This window comes from Larimichthys crocea, chromosome XXIII (genome assembly GCF_000972845.2).
Source record: "Larimichthys crocea isolate SSNF chromosome XXIII, L_crocea_2.0, whole genome shotgun sequence".
Taxonomy (NCBI): domain Eukaryota; kingdom Metazoa; phylum Chordata; class Actinopteri; family Sciaenidae; genus Larimichthys; species Larimichthys crocea.
In genome coordinates this window covers 12,788,675-12,804,506 of record NC_040033.1, presented here as the reverse complement: position 1 = coordinate 12,804,506, position 15,832 = coordinate 12,788,675, and the positions used below count along the sequence as shown (strand labels likewise).

Sequence of the window (15,832 nt, the reverse complement as noted above, 5' to 3'; positions counted from 1 at the left end):
TGGACGACCCCCGATGTTGAGGACCAATCAGAACGTGGCAAGTCAGACAAATTCCAGTCGGAGGAGGCGGCGTGCGTGATTTCACGAGTGATTAGTTTGTATGAAGCCACAAGCCCAAAGGTGTCCACGGGGCCACACGTCAGTATTGATCCGGACAGCGAGTCTGTGCAGCGGACAGTGTTTTGATGACATTCATCAGTGTTAATTAGCCAGGTTATTATTAAGGAAGAGGAAGAAAAGAGGCCGCAACGTCTGTTTTGTTGGACAATGAGGAATATTGCTGTGCTGCTGATCGTGCTGCTCGGCGTTGCACATTTTGCAACTGTCGGCAGATGTGAGGATGGTAAGTGTGAGCAGTTTTCACAGCCTGGCTATGTTTACTAGCTGTTCGTCGTGTGTTTCCTGTCTGTTGTTGTCATGCAAACTAGCTGAGCTCACTGTGGATGTGTGCTAGTGCTGTTAGCACGACAGCTAACAGGACAGCTAATGTCAACAGGACGTGCAAATGTTCAGCAAACGTCCAAACTCACGTTGTCCTCTTTGTGTTGAACGTCACATTGTGACAGTAGCCTCAGTTACAAACAGGACATGTGTTGCTTTCATGGGAATACACTCACAGCTTGTGTCCTTTTTTTTTTCTTGTTTCCTGTCAGAGATCTTAGAGGAGGAGGAAGCTTCTGAGGAGGATAGTGATGAGGAGGAGGAGGATGAAGAAGATGACACTGAGGTGAAAGAAGAAAACGGTGTGCTGGTTCTCACCGACAGCAACTATGACACCTTCATTGAGGGCAAAGACACAGTCCTGGTTGAGTTTTATGCACCATGGTACGTCTGGTAGTCCTTACATTTTTGTTTTACTTTTCAAATCCCTGCAAACATTTCAATGTATCTGTTTTTTTTTTAGGTGTGGCCACTGCAAACAATTTGCCCCAGAGTATGAAAAAATCGCCCAGGCTCTTAAGGAGAACGACCCCCCTGTACCTGTGGCCAAAGTGGATGCAACAGTAGCCACCGAGTTGGCGAACAGGTTCGAAGTGTCGGGCTATCCCACCATTAAGATCCTGAAAAATGGGGAGCCTGTGGACTACGATGGAGACAGGACAGAGAAGGGTAGGTAGAGATTTAATTCATAGAAGTTGCCGATCTCTGTTGTGAAAAGAGTTGGCGGTAATATGGTTTTCTTGCAGCTATTGTGGCCCGGTTAAAAGAGGTGGCTCAGCCAGATTGGAAGCCCCCTCCTGAGGCGACGCTGGTGCTGACCAAGGACAACTTTGATGAGACCGTTAACAACGCAGACATCATCCTGGTGGAGTTCTACGCCCCATGGTCAGTCATTTCTAGACGGACACACTCACATCCATTTAGAGTGACAGTTGAGCTGTTAAAACAGGAGCTGTTAGAGCTAATTAAACATTCCTCATTATTCGCCTGTTATCTAACTGACCTTCAGGTGCGGACACTGCAAGAGATTGGCTCCAGAGTACGAGAAGGCAGCCAAGGAGTTGAGCAAGCGCTCTCCTGCCATTGCTCTGGCCAAGGTGGACGCCACTGTGGAGGGTGACATCGCGTCACGTTTTGGAGTCACGGGCTATCCCACCCTCAAGATCTTTAGGAAAGGCAAGGTGTTTGACTACAACGGACCCAGAGAGCAGTATGGTAAGTCACTTACTGTATAATATAACTGATACTCTGGACAGTCACACATGTTTTCCATATATGCTAAGTTATGGAGGCCTGTGTACAAATTTTATCTGTCCGTCACAGTTTCTCTTTCACTTTCCCGCCAGGCATTGTTGAGTACATGGGTGAGCAGTCAGGTCCACCTTCCAAGCAGGTCCAGGCAGTAAAGCAGGTCCAGGAGCACGTCAAGGATGGTGATGATGCTGTCATAGTCGGAGTGTTCTCCAGTGAACAGGACGCAGCCTATGAGATCTACATCGAAGCCTGTAAGTACCAAAGAGCTGGAGATCTGTGCAATAAACGAGTGATACTAAATGAGTAACTGCAGCTGTTGCCTGTGTGCGCTAGATAAAGGAAACCTGAGATGGGTAATCCATCACAGTATCAAAGGTCTAATCTGTGTGTGTGGTGAGAGCATAGACAGTCGACACTCTTGTTCTGCTTCAAGCTCTCATTGCTGTCTGTCGGCCTGGCAGGTAATTCACTGAGGGAAGACTTCACCTTCCGTCACAGCTTCAGCTCTGAAGTGTCCAAACTGCTCAAAGCTTCGCCGGGTCAGATTGTCATCCTTCACCCTGAAAAGTTCCGCTCCAAGTACGAGCCGGCCTCACACACGCTCACAATGAAGGTAGGAGTTGTTTCTTTTTTTTTGACTTGTAATTTGAATTGGTTTCACTGGGCATGAAACTCTGAATCAGACATGACTGTTTCTTTCAGTTCTAGTATCAGTGTAAAAATAGACTAGATTAGCAATAAAGGATGTTGCACAATCCATCTTTCATTTTAACATACGTGTATTTATCACAGGACTCCACGTCGGTGTCAGAAGTGCAGGAGTTCTTCAAAAAACATGTGATTCCTCTGGTGGGTCACAGGAAACCAAGCAACGACGCTAAGCGCTACACCAAAAGACCCCTGGTGGTTGTGTATTATGGAGTTGACTTCAGCTTTGACTACAGGAAAGGTGAGTTTCTCATATTTCTGTCAATGGGTTCAACCTGGTAGAAGTTGTCCTCAGTGTGAGTCTGCTTTTACTCATTCATTGTTATGTCATGCTGTCCTAATGCAGTTTATGGTGCCTGCTAGGAGAATGTAATCATAATGCAGATATAAAAATGGATCTATACGCCAGCAACTGCTCTGAACAACGAACACCACCTGTGGAAGATATATAATGCATTAACAAACCTCTAATCTTTTTTTTTCTAGCTACACAGTTCTGGAGGTCCAAGGTGCTCGAGGTGGCCAAGGACTACCCAGAGTACACGTTTGCCATCGCTGATGAGGAGGACTTTGCAGATGAGCTGAAGAGCCTGGGCCTGAGTGAGAGTGGAGAGGAAGTGAATGTAGCAATTCTGGCAGATGGAGGCAAAAAGTATGCCATGGAGCCAGAGGAGTTTGACTCTGAGGTGCTGTCAGACTTTGTAAAGGCTTTCAAAAAAGGTGAGCGACTTTTTTTCTTTTACTAAATTATGTGAGCACGTATGTTTTGTCTAATAAGTGAGGCACATGCACTTTCCTCAGTAACTTGTACTGTTTGTGTAGTTGTAGTTCAATATTCCACCATGTGATGGCAGCATATGTTGTAGACATATTGTAGCTCCTAAAATAACTGAATTTCTTTGCCCTGCCCTCAGGAAAACTCAAACCCATCGTCAAGTCACAACCAGTGCCAAAGAACAACAAAGGACCAGTTAAGGTCGTGGTAGGAAAGACCTTTGAAGACATTGTCATGGATACCCAGAAAGATGTCCTGATTGAGTTTTATGCTCCCTGGTGCGGCCACTGTAAGAAGATGGAGCCCGATTATTTGGCTCTGGGCAAGAAGTACAAGGGGGAGAAGAATCTGGTGATCGCCAAGATGGACGCCACAGCCAACGACGTGCCAAACGACAGCTACAAAGTGGAAGGCTTCCCCACAATATACTTTGCTCCGAGCAACAGCAAGCAGAGCCCCGTCAAAATGGAAGGTGGAGACAGAACAGTAGAAGGGCTCAGCAAGTTCTTGGAAAAGCACGCCACAAAGCTTTCACAGAAGAGAGACGAACTTTGAAAGATCTCTCTCGAGCGAAGAAGAACTTTTACTCGGGCAGAGTCTTTAGAGGACGCTGGGGAGGCCTCTGGGAACATATTGGAGTTAAACGGTGTTACTGAGTTGCTGTGACGATTACAATCATCGTTTTTAGTTTCTGTTCATTCCAAGAGATTCTGCTTTCTTTTGTTTCTAAAAGCATGTAAGCACTGTTGAAGATTTAAAGTCTTTTTAAATAAAACTCAAAATGATGGCGGCTTTGTGGGCCAGCACTTAACTGTGACTCTTTGTTACTCTAAGTTCAATAGAGGTCAAGCTGGAAAGTGTTAATACAAGAACTGGTGTTGCATACAAATTTTGTGCTTTTAATCACATTTAAGAACACTTTTTAAACATTAGTGATACAAATGGCTCTACAGCCAGTCAGCTTAAAGTAATCACCTAACATGTTATATTGAAACTTCCAACTATTTTGGCTGTTTAAGTCTTGGCAGGAGATCGATGCCCCTCTAGCAGCATCTGAAATAACTCTTTACAGAACACCATGTATACAATCAACTATCACATCTTTTTGAACAATACAAACCTTGCCCCATAATACTTTGGGAAAGTGCATCATGTTTTGCAAATTACATTTTCACGTGTTGTGCATACACGTGAGCAGGAACTGTCTAAACAAGGAAATGTTCAAGGTTCATTGTTACAAAACCCTGAAAACATTTTTAAAAATGTGAACTAGTGTAATTTCAGCCTTGAGGTGGCGACGTTAGGACCTGCTGCCTCCTTTGCACAAAAGGCACTTGAAGATACTGGCACACGGTGAGTTGGTTCTTGAGATGTAGTCGAAAGGTGGCAAGAAGGAGGAGAAGGGGGGGGCTCGTTATGAAAACTCTTGTGTGAACCGCAGGTGGAACGCTGAGATCTTCTGCAGAACAATCTTCAGCTTCTCGGTGGGAGGCAAGATGGTCATCCTGGACAGGTGACAGCAAGAAGGAGGACGTGTTATATAATATAATTGGGCTGATTTTAGCACAGAAAAGTTCAGATTTTCTCTTTCCATCATGAAGTTGAGGGAACAAACAAACCCAGGACATTACAGAGAGCAGCGAGGCTGCCATACTAACCTGAAGTGGAAGGTTCCTTCTCTCTGGCCAAAGCCACTACCTGGCACCAGACAGATACCCTCCTCCTCTAGCAGCCTCATGCAGTAGAGCATGTCTGGTGCTTGACCTTCAGCCTGAAAAGGGATACAAACACATTGGAATATATCCACATAGTAAAATCAGGGTAATACTCATCAGTAAGATAAAGTGTGTGTGTAGTGCAGACCTCTGCCTTGTCGATGGCCTTCTGAGGTAGAGTGATGCGTGGGAAGGTGTACATGGCCCCCTGTACAGGGTTACAGGTGATACCGGGTACCGTGTTGAAGATCTGCTCTGTTATTTTGGCCTTCTCCGCTAAAGCTGCTAACACTGCTGTCCGCTCCTGAAGTGAAAGCAAAAGTTAAAGCTGTCAGGGGTCAGCTGAAAGGTCACATGAATTTAAACCCTCACAAATACACACACACACACACAAAATCTGCATTCATGCACTCCACATTATCTTGTAAAGTCAAGATTTTCTACATTTCTCATTTGGCAGTTGCTTCCAGGTTCCAAGTTTCATAATATCTGTTATCATGTGATTGACATGTCGTCAGGTCAGTGCAATACAACAGGTGTGCAGCTGATTGAGGGATACTGGCTGCTTCAAGTGTAAACTGGTTGCCTTCTCCACAAATTGGGACTATAGGCTTTTTTTTGTAGACGCCTTTTAAACAGGACCAGCTCCGGTGTATCTGCATTTCTTAGTCCTTCTGCCTTCTTGTGGTCAATGCAGGCACGACAACATGCAGCCTACCACTCTGTCTGTAACACTGCTGACACTTTTTACATGCTCGTTCCAGTGTACACCACACCCTCTGATGGTGTAAAGGAGTAGTACATCTTTACCAGATACACAATTACTCGGGATAAGATTTCCTGTTTTGGGCTCACTGGGTTAAAGACCATTTTTACTTGGCTTCTCTTTGACTGATTGGTATGTGAGGTCAGGAGTGCTTGATTGAGATGACAGACTGTAATGAAATCTCTTGCAGTAGATGCCATCAAAACATGCAGCTGCACACTGCAACTACAAACATAACTACAGATCTTTTTGCAGCTGGAGACTCACATTAGTTATGGCCATCAACCTAATGGCTTCCATGGCTGCACAGTGCTTCCACTTAACTGTATGTCAGATGAACCCAGGCTTCAAACATCAAACAAACATGTATAATGCATGCAGTGTAGTCCTCTTTGCAAAGCTCAAACCTTACTTATTGATCAGTCTCTTCCAAACATATCACATTAACCTGATGTGTATAAACAGGAATAAAAAGAGGAACTTTATGTGCAAAGGTGTAGATTGTGAGCTGGACGCAGAGCTTCATGGCACGCTCTGTCTGTACTGGTTAACATGGACACTGAGAGTTAGAAAATTCAAATCGGATTATTCACAACTGACTGAGTGCCAAGTGAGGGAATTGTGTCTCTGAAATTACTATGGAACTTCAGCACACTCAATATACACTTGTGCAAAGACTGTATGGCGTGAGGTTTATGAGTGTTTACATAAGTAAATTCTGTGTTTACCCTCAGAGCATTACCAGGATGTTTGCTACCTGGTGTGCTTTGTGTTTTTTTCTCAGACCTTCATAAACGTGGCGTATGAGGGCTCGTCGGGCTGCGGGGGGTTGACCACCAGGTCCAGGAGGGCCTGTCCGGGGACGGGAGGGCACAGACGCACAGACACCAATTTGATGAGTTGGGCCTTCACCTCAGGGTCCATGTTTATGATCTCCATGTAGCCACCACGGAATCCACACCTGACAAAAACAAACAGAAGAAAGGTGTAAGTCAAACAAAGTATATAGGCGATGGGAGCGTAGTGCAAGGGTCATTTAAAACTAATTCATACAAAGGTACAGTCTGTGTGTTTATCTAGCTACTCACTCGCCCATGTAGCATTTGGAGGTGGAGTGGAAGGAGGCCATCTCCACTGTGTTGGAGTACTCTGGTCCCATCTCAAACAACACCTTCTTAAAGGAGTGAAACTCACAGCCCTCTGCATACACGTTATCCTGGTAGACCTAACATAAATACAAACAGCATAAATACACATAAATACACAAGGCATTACTATCACTTGAAAAATCTAAACACAAAACTCTGTACACAAAAGAATGAACTGAGATGTGCAGTATATCATCGACAGTGAGACTGAAAAAAGATCATTTAATGATGATCTGTATGATCATTTTAAAGGCTGTAGTTAACAGTGGCGCTGTATTGGATGGCATTATAATGAGAGGTGCTTCAAATGTTTCGCCACCCACTGTTTACTGTGGTTCGCATGTAAACACGGATGTGTTTATATCTGAAATAGTGATGTGAAAGAATGTGGTCAGAGTTTGACAAACTTGCTATGACAGTACTGGTTTTTGTCAGATAGAAAAAAAAAACTTCTGAAATGAGGCAATAACATCGGTGCATTACTTCATCAGCCATAAGGAAGAGATGCTCCTCTTTAGCAAATCGGATCACATCTTCAATGCACTGCCTGCTCTGGACCTGACCTATCACACAGGACAACAAGAGTTCATTGAGTTGTTGGTGCAAATAAACAGACAAAATGTACAAAATTCCAGGATCAGAAAGTACTATCACAAGACGTACCGGTGGGGTTTCCGGGGTTGATGATGCAAAGGACCCGGGGACTGCAGTGTTGCCTGGCTTCACTGAGGGATCTTTTAAGCTCTGCAACATCCAGACCCCAACACTTGTCCTCGTCCAGGTAGTAGTTGATCTGCACAGCGCCAAGGTCCGCCAGTGCGGCTGAGTACAGAGGGTACTGGGGGATGGAGATCATCACTCCTGTACGGTCACGACCCTCACCACACACCAGCAACTTCAGCATGGTCTGGGTTTAGAGAGGAGAAGGAGGGGGGAGAAAGGAGGTGGTGTAGAAAAGGATGAGAGGGTAGGAGTAATAGAAATTATTTTTACGTTTAGGTTTACAGTTTAGAGTTGTAGAATGGTTCTTTCAGTGTTAGAAAAGCATTTACAGTATTTAAAAAGGGAGGTAGATCAGATAGATCTACTTTACAACAGCAGAGCAAACAAACACACCTACATGTTGGGCCAACAATGTCACAGATTAACACTGCAGGCACCTGTGGATATCTAGCTTAAGTTATTCAGTAGCCTGTTCATTAGGTTGCATAAAACTGGAGAAATCTATATTGACAGGGACAAAGGTCTGTGCGTGGAGTAAAGTTACAGATGTGCAAAGTACATCTGAGTAAATAATTCACAGAAGTTGAATGAAGAACAGATTTATACCTTCATTATACCAAATGTGTGTCACCTGTGCTTGCCTACATGTCTGTCAGCACTTTTCCGGAAAATGACGTTTAAAAGAAAAAAAAACAACATACCACGATGGCATCACTGGCTCCAGTGGACAGGTAAATGTTGTCAGGGTTGGAGGAGATTCCACCATCTCTCTTCTCTATGTAGCGTGCCACATCCTGACGGATGCACTCGATGCCCTGGCTGGCACTGTAGGCCCCTTTGAACACATGAAAATGAACTTTGATTCAGTACAGTGTACAGACCGTCCAAATAAATTATTAATGAGTAGGCAAATGGAGGTGGATGCTAGAGATGATTGGCATGTGGTTGGTGGAGCGAAGGGGGAGTTGTCTGACCTATACTGTGGCCTCCGCAGGCCTCGAGAATACGTCGTGCCCTTTTCTTGGCGTCCTCTGGAAACTTTGTGTCTTCCAGTAGTTCAGGGTAAGAACACAGAGCCAGGACCTGAGAGTGGCGGACATAGAAACCACATCTCACATTAACAGTTTTAACTATATGAATGTAATGAGTCCAGTTTTTGGAACTATGAAGAGCAACAGAAACACAATTACATAAGGCAGGACTGTACAAAGTAGTCTTACCTGTCTGAGAAATGTGATTGGTTTCTGACCCATGGCGTGGGCGTCACCTATGTTAGCCTTGATTACTTCTGTGAAAGGTTTCTTGACTCCCTGGGGGGAAGATAAAGACGGGGATCTGTAAAAATCTTGCCAGTCGAGTATCTCTTGAGGAACAGGTGCAGAAAATAATGAGAAACTGGGGGGGGGAAGGTGGGGACTGGAGACATTCTGTTCTGACTTTCTTTCACGTGACGACACATGTTTGGACACGTAACAAGGAGTGAGACAAAGAGTTGAGATATGGCCAAATATACTTGAAAGCTCCCTTTTCTGATCCTTTTTTTTTGCTTGCGTCAGGGACACCAACTTTCATTAAAATGAACATGCAAATGCATAATGCATGAAGAACCATATACTCTCAAAGCAATGAAAAAAAAACCAAGCCATAATGAACTGAGAATATTTCTAAGGGTAAAAAGAGAGAAGATTCTGCATGCATGTTTCCTGCAGTCGGTCTACATTGCTAATCTGTGGTTACAAATCTCACACAATCTTCCAACACCTGTGTTTCTTAAAAGGTCAACACGATAAGGAACTCTTTGCGTTAGCAAGGCTTCAAACTAGATGATTAAGAAATACATCACGTGGCCCACTCATCCGTGTTGTTGTGACCACCTGATGGCTCAGCATGTAAATCAAACCAGAGACACTTGTATTCATCTCACACATGCGTCTTCTCTCATTAGGAGCCTTTTGTTTTTACAAAGACCCTGGCACTGGAGAGCCTGGAGCTTGTTAAGCAGGAAGCACTGTCCTGGGCAGGGATGACGCTTGCTGCTGGTGCTCACAAAGACACAAACCTCTCTGTTTCTGAGTGTTTCTGGTCGAGAATTGCTGGTTTAATCCAATCATATGACAAGCTTGAATCTTTCTCATTTTATCTTAACCAACCCACTATTTATCTTCATTGAAGCAGCAAAGCCTTCATGTTCATCTCTGTGGGTCCTAATTGGACCTGATTTGGTGCCTGTTAGTCTGTTTTCTTGTTGCAACATGCTGCACACGTAGCTGTTTTTTAGATGATGTAATGTGACAAAAGATGTCGTCTGTTCATCCTTACAGCAAGGCCTGGAAAGTAAAGGTTTAAATGTATATTGTGATAATAAAATAGTTTTTTTTGGTGGGGGAGGCTTTATGGTTTGTGCTTTTAAAAATCACTAAAGTAATAGTCATGATATTTCAACACATGCTGATGTCACACAAACATGAAAATGTCCAATAAAGTTCAAAGAAGAAAAATGATGTGTTACTACACAGCTCCACCTCTGGTTAGCTGCTTCTCTTACTGTAGAGTCCACAACTAAAGTGCCTGACTCATCCAAACACATCCAAATCTGTGAGGTATAGACACAGCAAAAAATACTACCCTTTTCAAGTAAAATCAAAGTTGCACAAACTCAATGCGTAAAACAGGCCTGGAGCCTTGCCTATTTCTGTTCATTTGTTTTATGAATCGCGTCTGACTCCCTTGGCTTTCACCGAATCTTATTCAAAATATTATTGGGAACTTGTTTCCAGCAGGTAAATGCGATGTAACCTCTTTGAGTTTGAGAATAGTGAGTACAAACAAGTCACGCCTTAACAGACTGAAAACTAATTCCATGGATTAACCAAACATTTCTCATTCTGAATGTGAGTGGATTGTGTAGTGGTAATACACTGTTGTTGCCTTTCATGTCATGGGACAACATAAAAAATCTAAACTAATAATTCAGTTGTCATGATCCAGCATCTTCTACATGATAAAACACCAGGCGAGTGGCTTCCAAGGGCACAGGGAAAACTTTCCGTTGGACTGAGTCAATATTATCATTTCTGTGTCCTTGCACTGAGGCCGACAAGGCTCTTTTGGGTTAGCGTTGAGTCACATATGAGCTTGTCCTAAATCTAAGTAACTGGATGCAGCACGTTTCCCTTTTTAGTGCTCAAGCAACAAAGAGGCTGCTGTTCTCTGGGATAGAGAGGAGCCAGTCAGCTCCCCTCGGCTCAGCTCTGCGCTCTCCTGCTCACTCAGCACCAGGCACTGATTACACAGGCTGGACCAGTGAACCAGGCCAAGAAGCCCTGTGGGGCTTAATAGAGCTTGGCCTGAATTTCATTTAACGTGATATATATACACAATCTGAATCATACCTCTTGTGTTAAGTCACGCGAGTAGCGATTAACTGAAGATCTAATTGATGCATGTGATTTTTGAGATGCTGAATGAAATGAGCGCGGGCGCTGTCATGCCAGATTGGTCTGGGTAAGAATTTATAAAAGTCATTACCACAACAGCGCATGTATACACAAAAACACGGACACGGACATGGACACACTTGCATAAAATCTGCTGAGCGGTCAGTAAAAGACTTCCAGTCACAGATCTGACAGGAAGCACTTCCACAGATGACTGAGTGTTTGCAGCGAACAGGACTGGAAGTCACGTTTCAGTTTGTTGTTTTCACTTGCAGTTTGACAGGTGAGCTTAAACCTTTTCAGCCCATGGCTCGTTTTCTCGGGAAAAACTTTGTCAATAAACAATTATAACAAGCAACTACTGTTGACCTTACACACTATTAGTATGTCCTGTATGTCTGAACTAATGTATGTGTCTAAATTTACCCCTTCTCCCTCTCTCTACTGGAGTCTGGATTTGACCTCAAGTATCTGTGGCATTGCAGAAAATGATTCTAGTTACTCCAACGTTGAGCGTTAAGATTGAGACAAAAAACACAAGTGGACTACCAAGAATTTGAGCACTTTGTAGCGAACCTCACTGCAGATAAAGGCCTCTGACGCTGATGGGCCTCACAGCTGCAGCTTCGTCCAATGAACTCTCCCCCTGTGGGGAGGAAGGGGGTACGCGAACCCAGGGAAACAAAAGAGGAGAGAAAGTACATGCTTGATCTTACGTAATAAGCCTCTAGGATGTATGCATTCTCCACTCTGGACATTGTAGTCACCCCAGGCTAGAAAAGGAGTGAAACGTACTCAAGCAGCAAAAGCTTCCCCCTTCAGCTCGCTACATGTCCCGTGAAGAAGACATAACTGCAGAGAGGGTTGCGTTACAGCTTTTAAGAGAGAGTCCGGCTCAACCTGCTTGCCTTGGAAAAAGAACAATGGATCAGTGATCAGCACAGACCATTGTAATATGAGTTGTTACGCACATCTGTGCAGAGGAAGAACATAACAGCTGTCATGCATGGACTTTTAAAAGCTTGACCTACTGTCTACGTCCGTCTGGTACTGGCCTCCACTCTCAGCCGGTCAGCAAAAAGTGTCCAAGGCAAGCATCTTTTTCATCTGGGCTACCTACTTCTCTCTTTCCCCTTCGTTTCAATCTGTCACCATATCCCGAGGAAACAGAGCAGGGAAATAACTTTTTTTTGTTGTTGCTTGTTTTGCTCAGTGTCCACAGGGGCTGGTGTGTGTAACTTTAGTCCAGCTGTTGCACCACACATTCACAATATGATTTCACAATTTTGGTATTTAGTGGCTGTTTTTAGCCACTAAATACCACAATACTAAAAGATGTCAAATCAAATCAATCATTTTATTTGTATAGCCCAAAGTCACAAAGTACATTTGTCTCGGAGGGCTTTACAATCTGTACAGGGAGTGACACCCTCTGTCCTTAGACCCTCGGTTCAAGTGAGAAAAAACTTGCCCACAAAAAAAACTTTTAACAGGGAAAAAAGGTGGAAGAAACCTCAGGAGGAGGGATCCCTCTCCCAGGACGAATCAACACAAACATACAGTACAATTACAATGACTGATAAAATGACAGTGTGATGTGAAGTGTCATGTGATTTCAACAAATTCCACTCTAACCCTAACAGCTATAACTCCCTTATGAGTGCCACATCAGCACTACTGTGTTATTATCTTAACTTTTTTTTTCCCCCCCCTCATGCATGAACACTTTTTTTTAGAGTTTTACCTCTTTTAGCTCCTTCTCTATCTGCACCGCTCGTTGGACTATGGGACCACGGACCGCGTAGTAGACCTGCTTCACATTCGGGTTCATGTTGTCCAAAGTCAGCACCTTGCCCCGGGACTGGAGCCCGTTCACTGCCTGCTGGGACATGTTTGTATGTTTGTCGTTTCCCGCCGATGTGAATACCTGAAAGATAAAAACATATATATATAAATGAGCACTGTTACTGTGCGTGTTAGTTGTTAGCGGGTCAGCAGGGATAACAGCCCAGCTGGACTTACCCTCTCCCTGCAGCTCCTCTGAGCTCAGACTGACAGTTGCCTCTCGCCGTTCATATTCCCAACCGACCACGTGGCCACGCCTTCGCTGCTCTCCCTCGCGGTTGGCTGGATTTCTTCACGAGCTGACGCCTTCACGTGCCGTCGGAAAAAAAACTTTGCACCTCAAGTTGCACCTTCACGTGCAGCAGTGATGTTAAAGTTTAAAGGTCCAGTGTGCAAGATTTTAAAATGATCCAGTAACAGAGTATGGAAGAAATTTAATGTAATAATTTTTTAAAAATCATTTTATCATTTCTTATTCGATTTTGTTGCATTTTATTGTTTTTACTGTTTTTATTTTGTTTGTTTTTTTACCTATTGTTCTCGTTTTTTATTATCTACTGTAAAGCACTTTGGTACACCGAAAGGACTGTTGTAAAGGGCTGTATAAATAAAGTACATTTACATTTAATATTCATAAGTATGTTTTTGTAGTTTATTTGTTTTATGGATCACCATAACTTCAGGTGGTGGCGGTTGTGGTTTCACTGTATTTTTTACCTGTGCACTTGGTGACAGGAGTTAGACAAAGAAGGTGACATATGATATTTTATTATGATCTTATCATCTTGTATTGTATCCAATGACAGTATAAAGAATGGACAGAGGCTGTGATGTCACCATAGGTTTCCGAAGCCCTGTTGTGAAGCCGAAAATATGCAGCGTACATCATACACCTGGTTGCTCGAATAAGTCATCTGTAACCTCACTTACATGTCCATCAAGCGGCCATGCTGTTAATTAAGCGCAACTTTAAGCCTTAATATCATCTGAACTGGTGAGTAAAAAAAAAAAATCACTGCCCTCACAGTTGTCATGAACGGGGAAATTAGCTATAGAGACAAAACTGTTTTTTGTACCAGGCTGTAAACATGTTTATTTCTGCTGTGAAGTTGGACATTTTAATATGGGGACTTATGGAGATTGACTCACTTCTGCAGCCTGTCTCAAGTGGCCACTTGAGGAACTACAGTTTTTTAGCACTTTAACACTGCCCATGGATGTGAATGTGAGTGTGAATGGCAGACTCTATGTGTTCTCCTACACAACTGAAAGAGGAGGGTGAAGCGAGGGGTATTCAGTTGGTTGCGATCTGCAACATCGCCGCTAAATGGCACTAAATCCTACGCACGGGTCCTTTAAGAGGCAATTTTTAAGGTCATTATGAAAGTGTTTTGCAGTGGTGGAAGAAGTATTTCATTAGCTAAAGTGAAAAGTACCAATGCAAAATTATTATTTTACAAAACATGGTTACAACTTAAAAATACAATTTACACATTCAGTGGACAACATTAGCAGTAATTCAAAGTTACAAGTTTATCAAAAAACACCAGAGATGGTCCAAGTGATACCAGCTTTGAAATGATCTGACACAATGCTTAATTCACTTCTAGCAATAAACATGGATTATTTTACCACTCAGGGGCAATGTAACAAGATATGAACACAACGGTTTACAGAGTTGAGTTATGGCTTGTTAGTTTCTAGTTAATCTCTATAATCAGATATCCACATATGAATGATCTTCAGATCATAACCGACGGGTTCTGAGGCTCGTTGCTCATTAACACATCCAGCAGACATGAAGCAACATGAGCATTTCTTGAAATTGTAGTTAGCTACACTCACTTTAGCTCTGTTTTGGTCTCCTCCAACATCCTGAGGGTTTGCTCAATACTTTACTGTGTTCAACAGCCAACTTTAACTAACGCAGCAAACTCAGCTAACTTTGCCTGCCAGCAAAAGTTGCAGAGTGGCATGAGTTCATCAAACCCAAATGTCGCAGGCTGTTAAACCAAAACACTGTGCTGAAAGATGCTAAAATGCTCATGTTCTGTGGGTTTAGGTAACAGGCAACATCTCTTACATTATACATTCCCATTTTGACTTGTCAGGCATTAATAACAACATTAAAGATGGCTCTGTTCTAGTCAACTGTCCCCTTAAGCAATGATAGTGTGGCAGTGAGCCAGCAGGCACAATTCCAGGACCCTGAACGTGAAAATATTGATGAGAACAACTTTTAATGAATGATGTTATCATCATAGTAATATGTTATCTGGGTCCAACGGCAACTTTTTACCCTGGGACAGGTTTGACATGTTGCTGTTGTAAGCAACTCTTTAATTTTAGAGCTAATCAAGGTGAACTTGTGTGGTAGTTTAATCTCCCACAACACTGCTTGGGTGTGATATGTTGCAAGAAATCGAGGCAAACGTGTTATTTTGCCACGGAGCCTTTAATCTGTCATGCGCCTTGCATTATGAACAATGAGATTTTTGAGACCCCGGAGTGTGAAGGTTAATGCAAATTCTCTTAATTTCCACTCCATTTTTAATATAATTGTTGACAAAAACAGACTTAAGTATAGACCACACCTGTTAGAATGCAAATCTTGTGGCTAAGTCTGTTTCCTCATAGTGTTTTCTGCAGAACTACACTTTGTGGTCAGGGTTAATGGTTACAGAGATGACTGGTTGGGGTTCAGGAAACAGGCCGAGAAACAGTTACGGCATGAAGGTGTGAGGCAGTCAGAGATCAGCAGTTGATCACAAGCCTTCTCTGTTTTTTCTAACCTGTTACATGGTTAAGATTACTTCCAGTCAGAACATATTGTGACGCAGAGTTGGTGTTAGATGACATTACACCAGCCTCTGCCCTTACAAGGATAGTGAATCGTGAATGCATCCAGGAGTTGTATTGCTCTAGAAAATCCAGAGTTAAGATTGGAGAGGGCAGGATAGAAGGGAAGAAGCTGAGTCTTGCTTTGACTGTCTCTTGTTTGGCAAAGAGAAAGACAGCCA

The 15,832-nt window shown here is 43.2% G+C and overlaps 2 protein-coding genes across 2 annotated transcripts; one reads left to right on the top strand and one right to left on the bottom strand.

Moving 5' to 3' along the window:
• Positions 1–59: 59 nt before the first annotated feature.
• pdia4 (protein disulfide isomerase family A, member 4) lies at positions 60–3,989 on the top strand. Its single transcript, XM_019268488.2, has 10 exons — positions 60–343; positions 654–825; positions 905–1,110; positions 1,188–1,326; positions 1,451–1,656; positions 1,788–1,946; positions 2,157–2,308; positions 2,488–2,644; positions 2,890–3,123; positions 3,318–3,989. Exons 1-10 carry the CDS (start codon positions 268–270, stop codon positions 3,731–3,733), a joined length of 1,917 nt encoding a protein of 638 aa, XP_019124033.2. The 5' UTR covers positions 60–267; the 3' UTR covers positions 3,734–3,989.
• Positions 3,990–4,056: 67 nt separating this feature from the next.
• si:ch211-217a12.1 (alanine aminotransferase 2-like) lies at positions 4,057–13,105 on the bottom strand. Its single transcript, XM_010735165.3, has 12 exons — positions 12,990–13,105; positions 12,712–12,894; positions 8,751–8,840; positions 8,505–8,613; positions 8,232–8,365; positions 7,471–7,714; positions 7,291–7,370; positions 6,748–6,884; positions 6,446–6,620; positions 5,042–5,197; positions 4,837–4,949; positions 4,057–4,683 (listed from the first exon to the last, which is right to left on the bottom strand). Exons 2-12 carry the CDS (start codon positions 12,856–12,858, stop codon positions 4,593–4,595), a joined length of 1,476 nt encoding a protein of 491 aa, XP_010733467.3. The 5' UTR covers positions 12,859–12,894; positions 12,990–13,105; the 3' UTR covers positions 4,057–4,592.
• Positions 13,106–15,832: the final 2,727 nt, after the last annotated feature.

Bases quoted from the DNA above. Each gene is read 5' to 3' on its own strand.
- pdia4 (XM_019268488.2), top strand. From the start codon at position 268: ATGAGGAATATTGCTGTGCTGCTGATCGTGCTGCTCGGCGTTGCACAT. The intron at 826-904 runs GTACGTCTGGTA...TTTTTTTTTTAG, and splicing joins GTTGAGTTTTATGCACCATG to GTGTGGCCACTGCAAACAAT. The intron at 2,309-2,487 runs GTAGGAGTTGTT...TATTTATCACAG, and splicing joins CACACACGCTCACAATGAAG to GACTCCACGTCGGTGTCAGA.
- si:ch211-217a12.1 (XM_010735165.3), bottom strand. From the start codon at position 12,858: ATGTCCCAGCAGGCAGTGAACGGGCTCCAGTCCCGGGGCAAGGTGCTG. The intron at 7,371-7,470 runs GTACGTCTTGTG...CCTGTGTGATAG, and splicing joins CAACCCCGGAAACCCCACCG to GTCAGGTCCAGAGCAGGCAG. The intron at 6,621-6,747 runs GTGAGTAGCTAG...TGTTTTTGTCAG, and splicing joins TCCAAATGCTACATGGGCGA to GTGTGGATTCCGTGGTGGCT.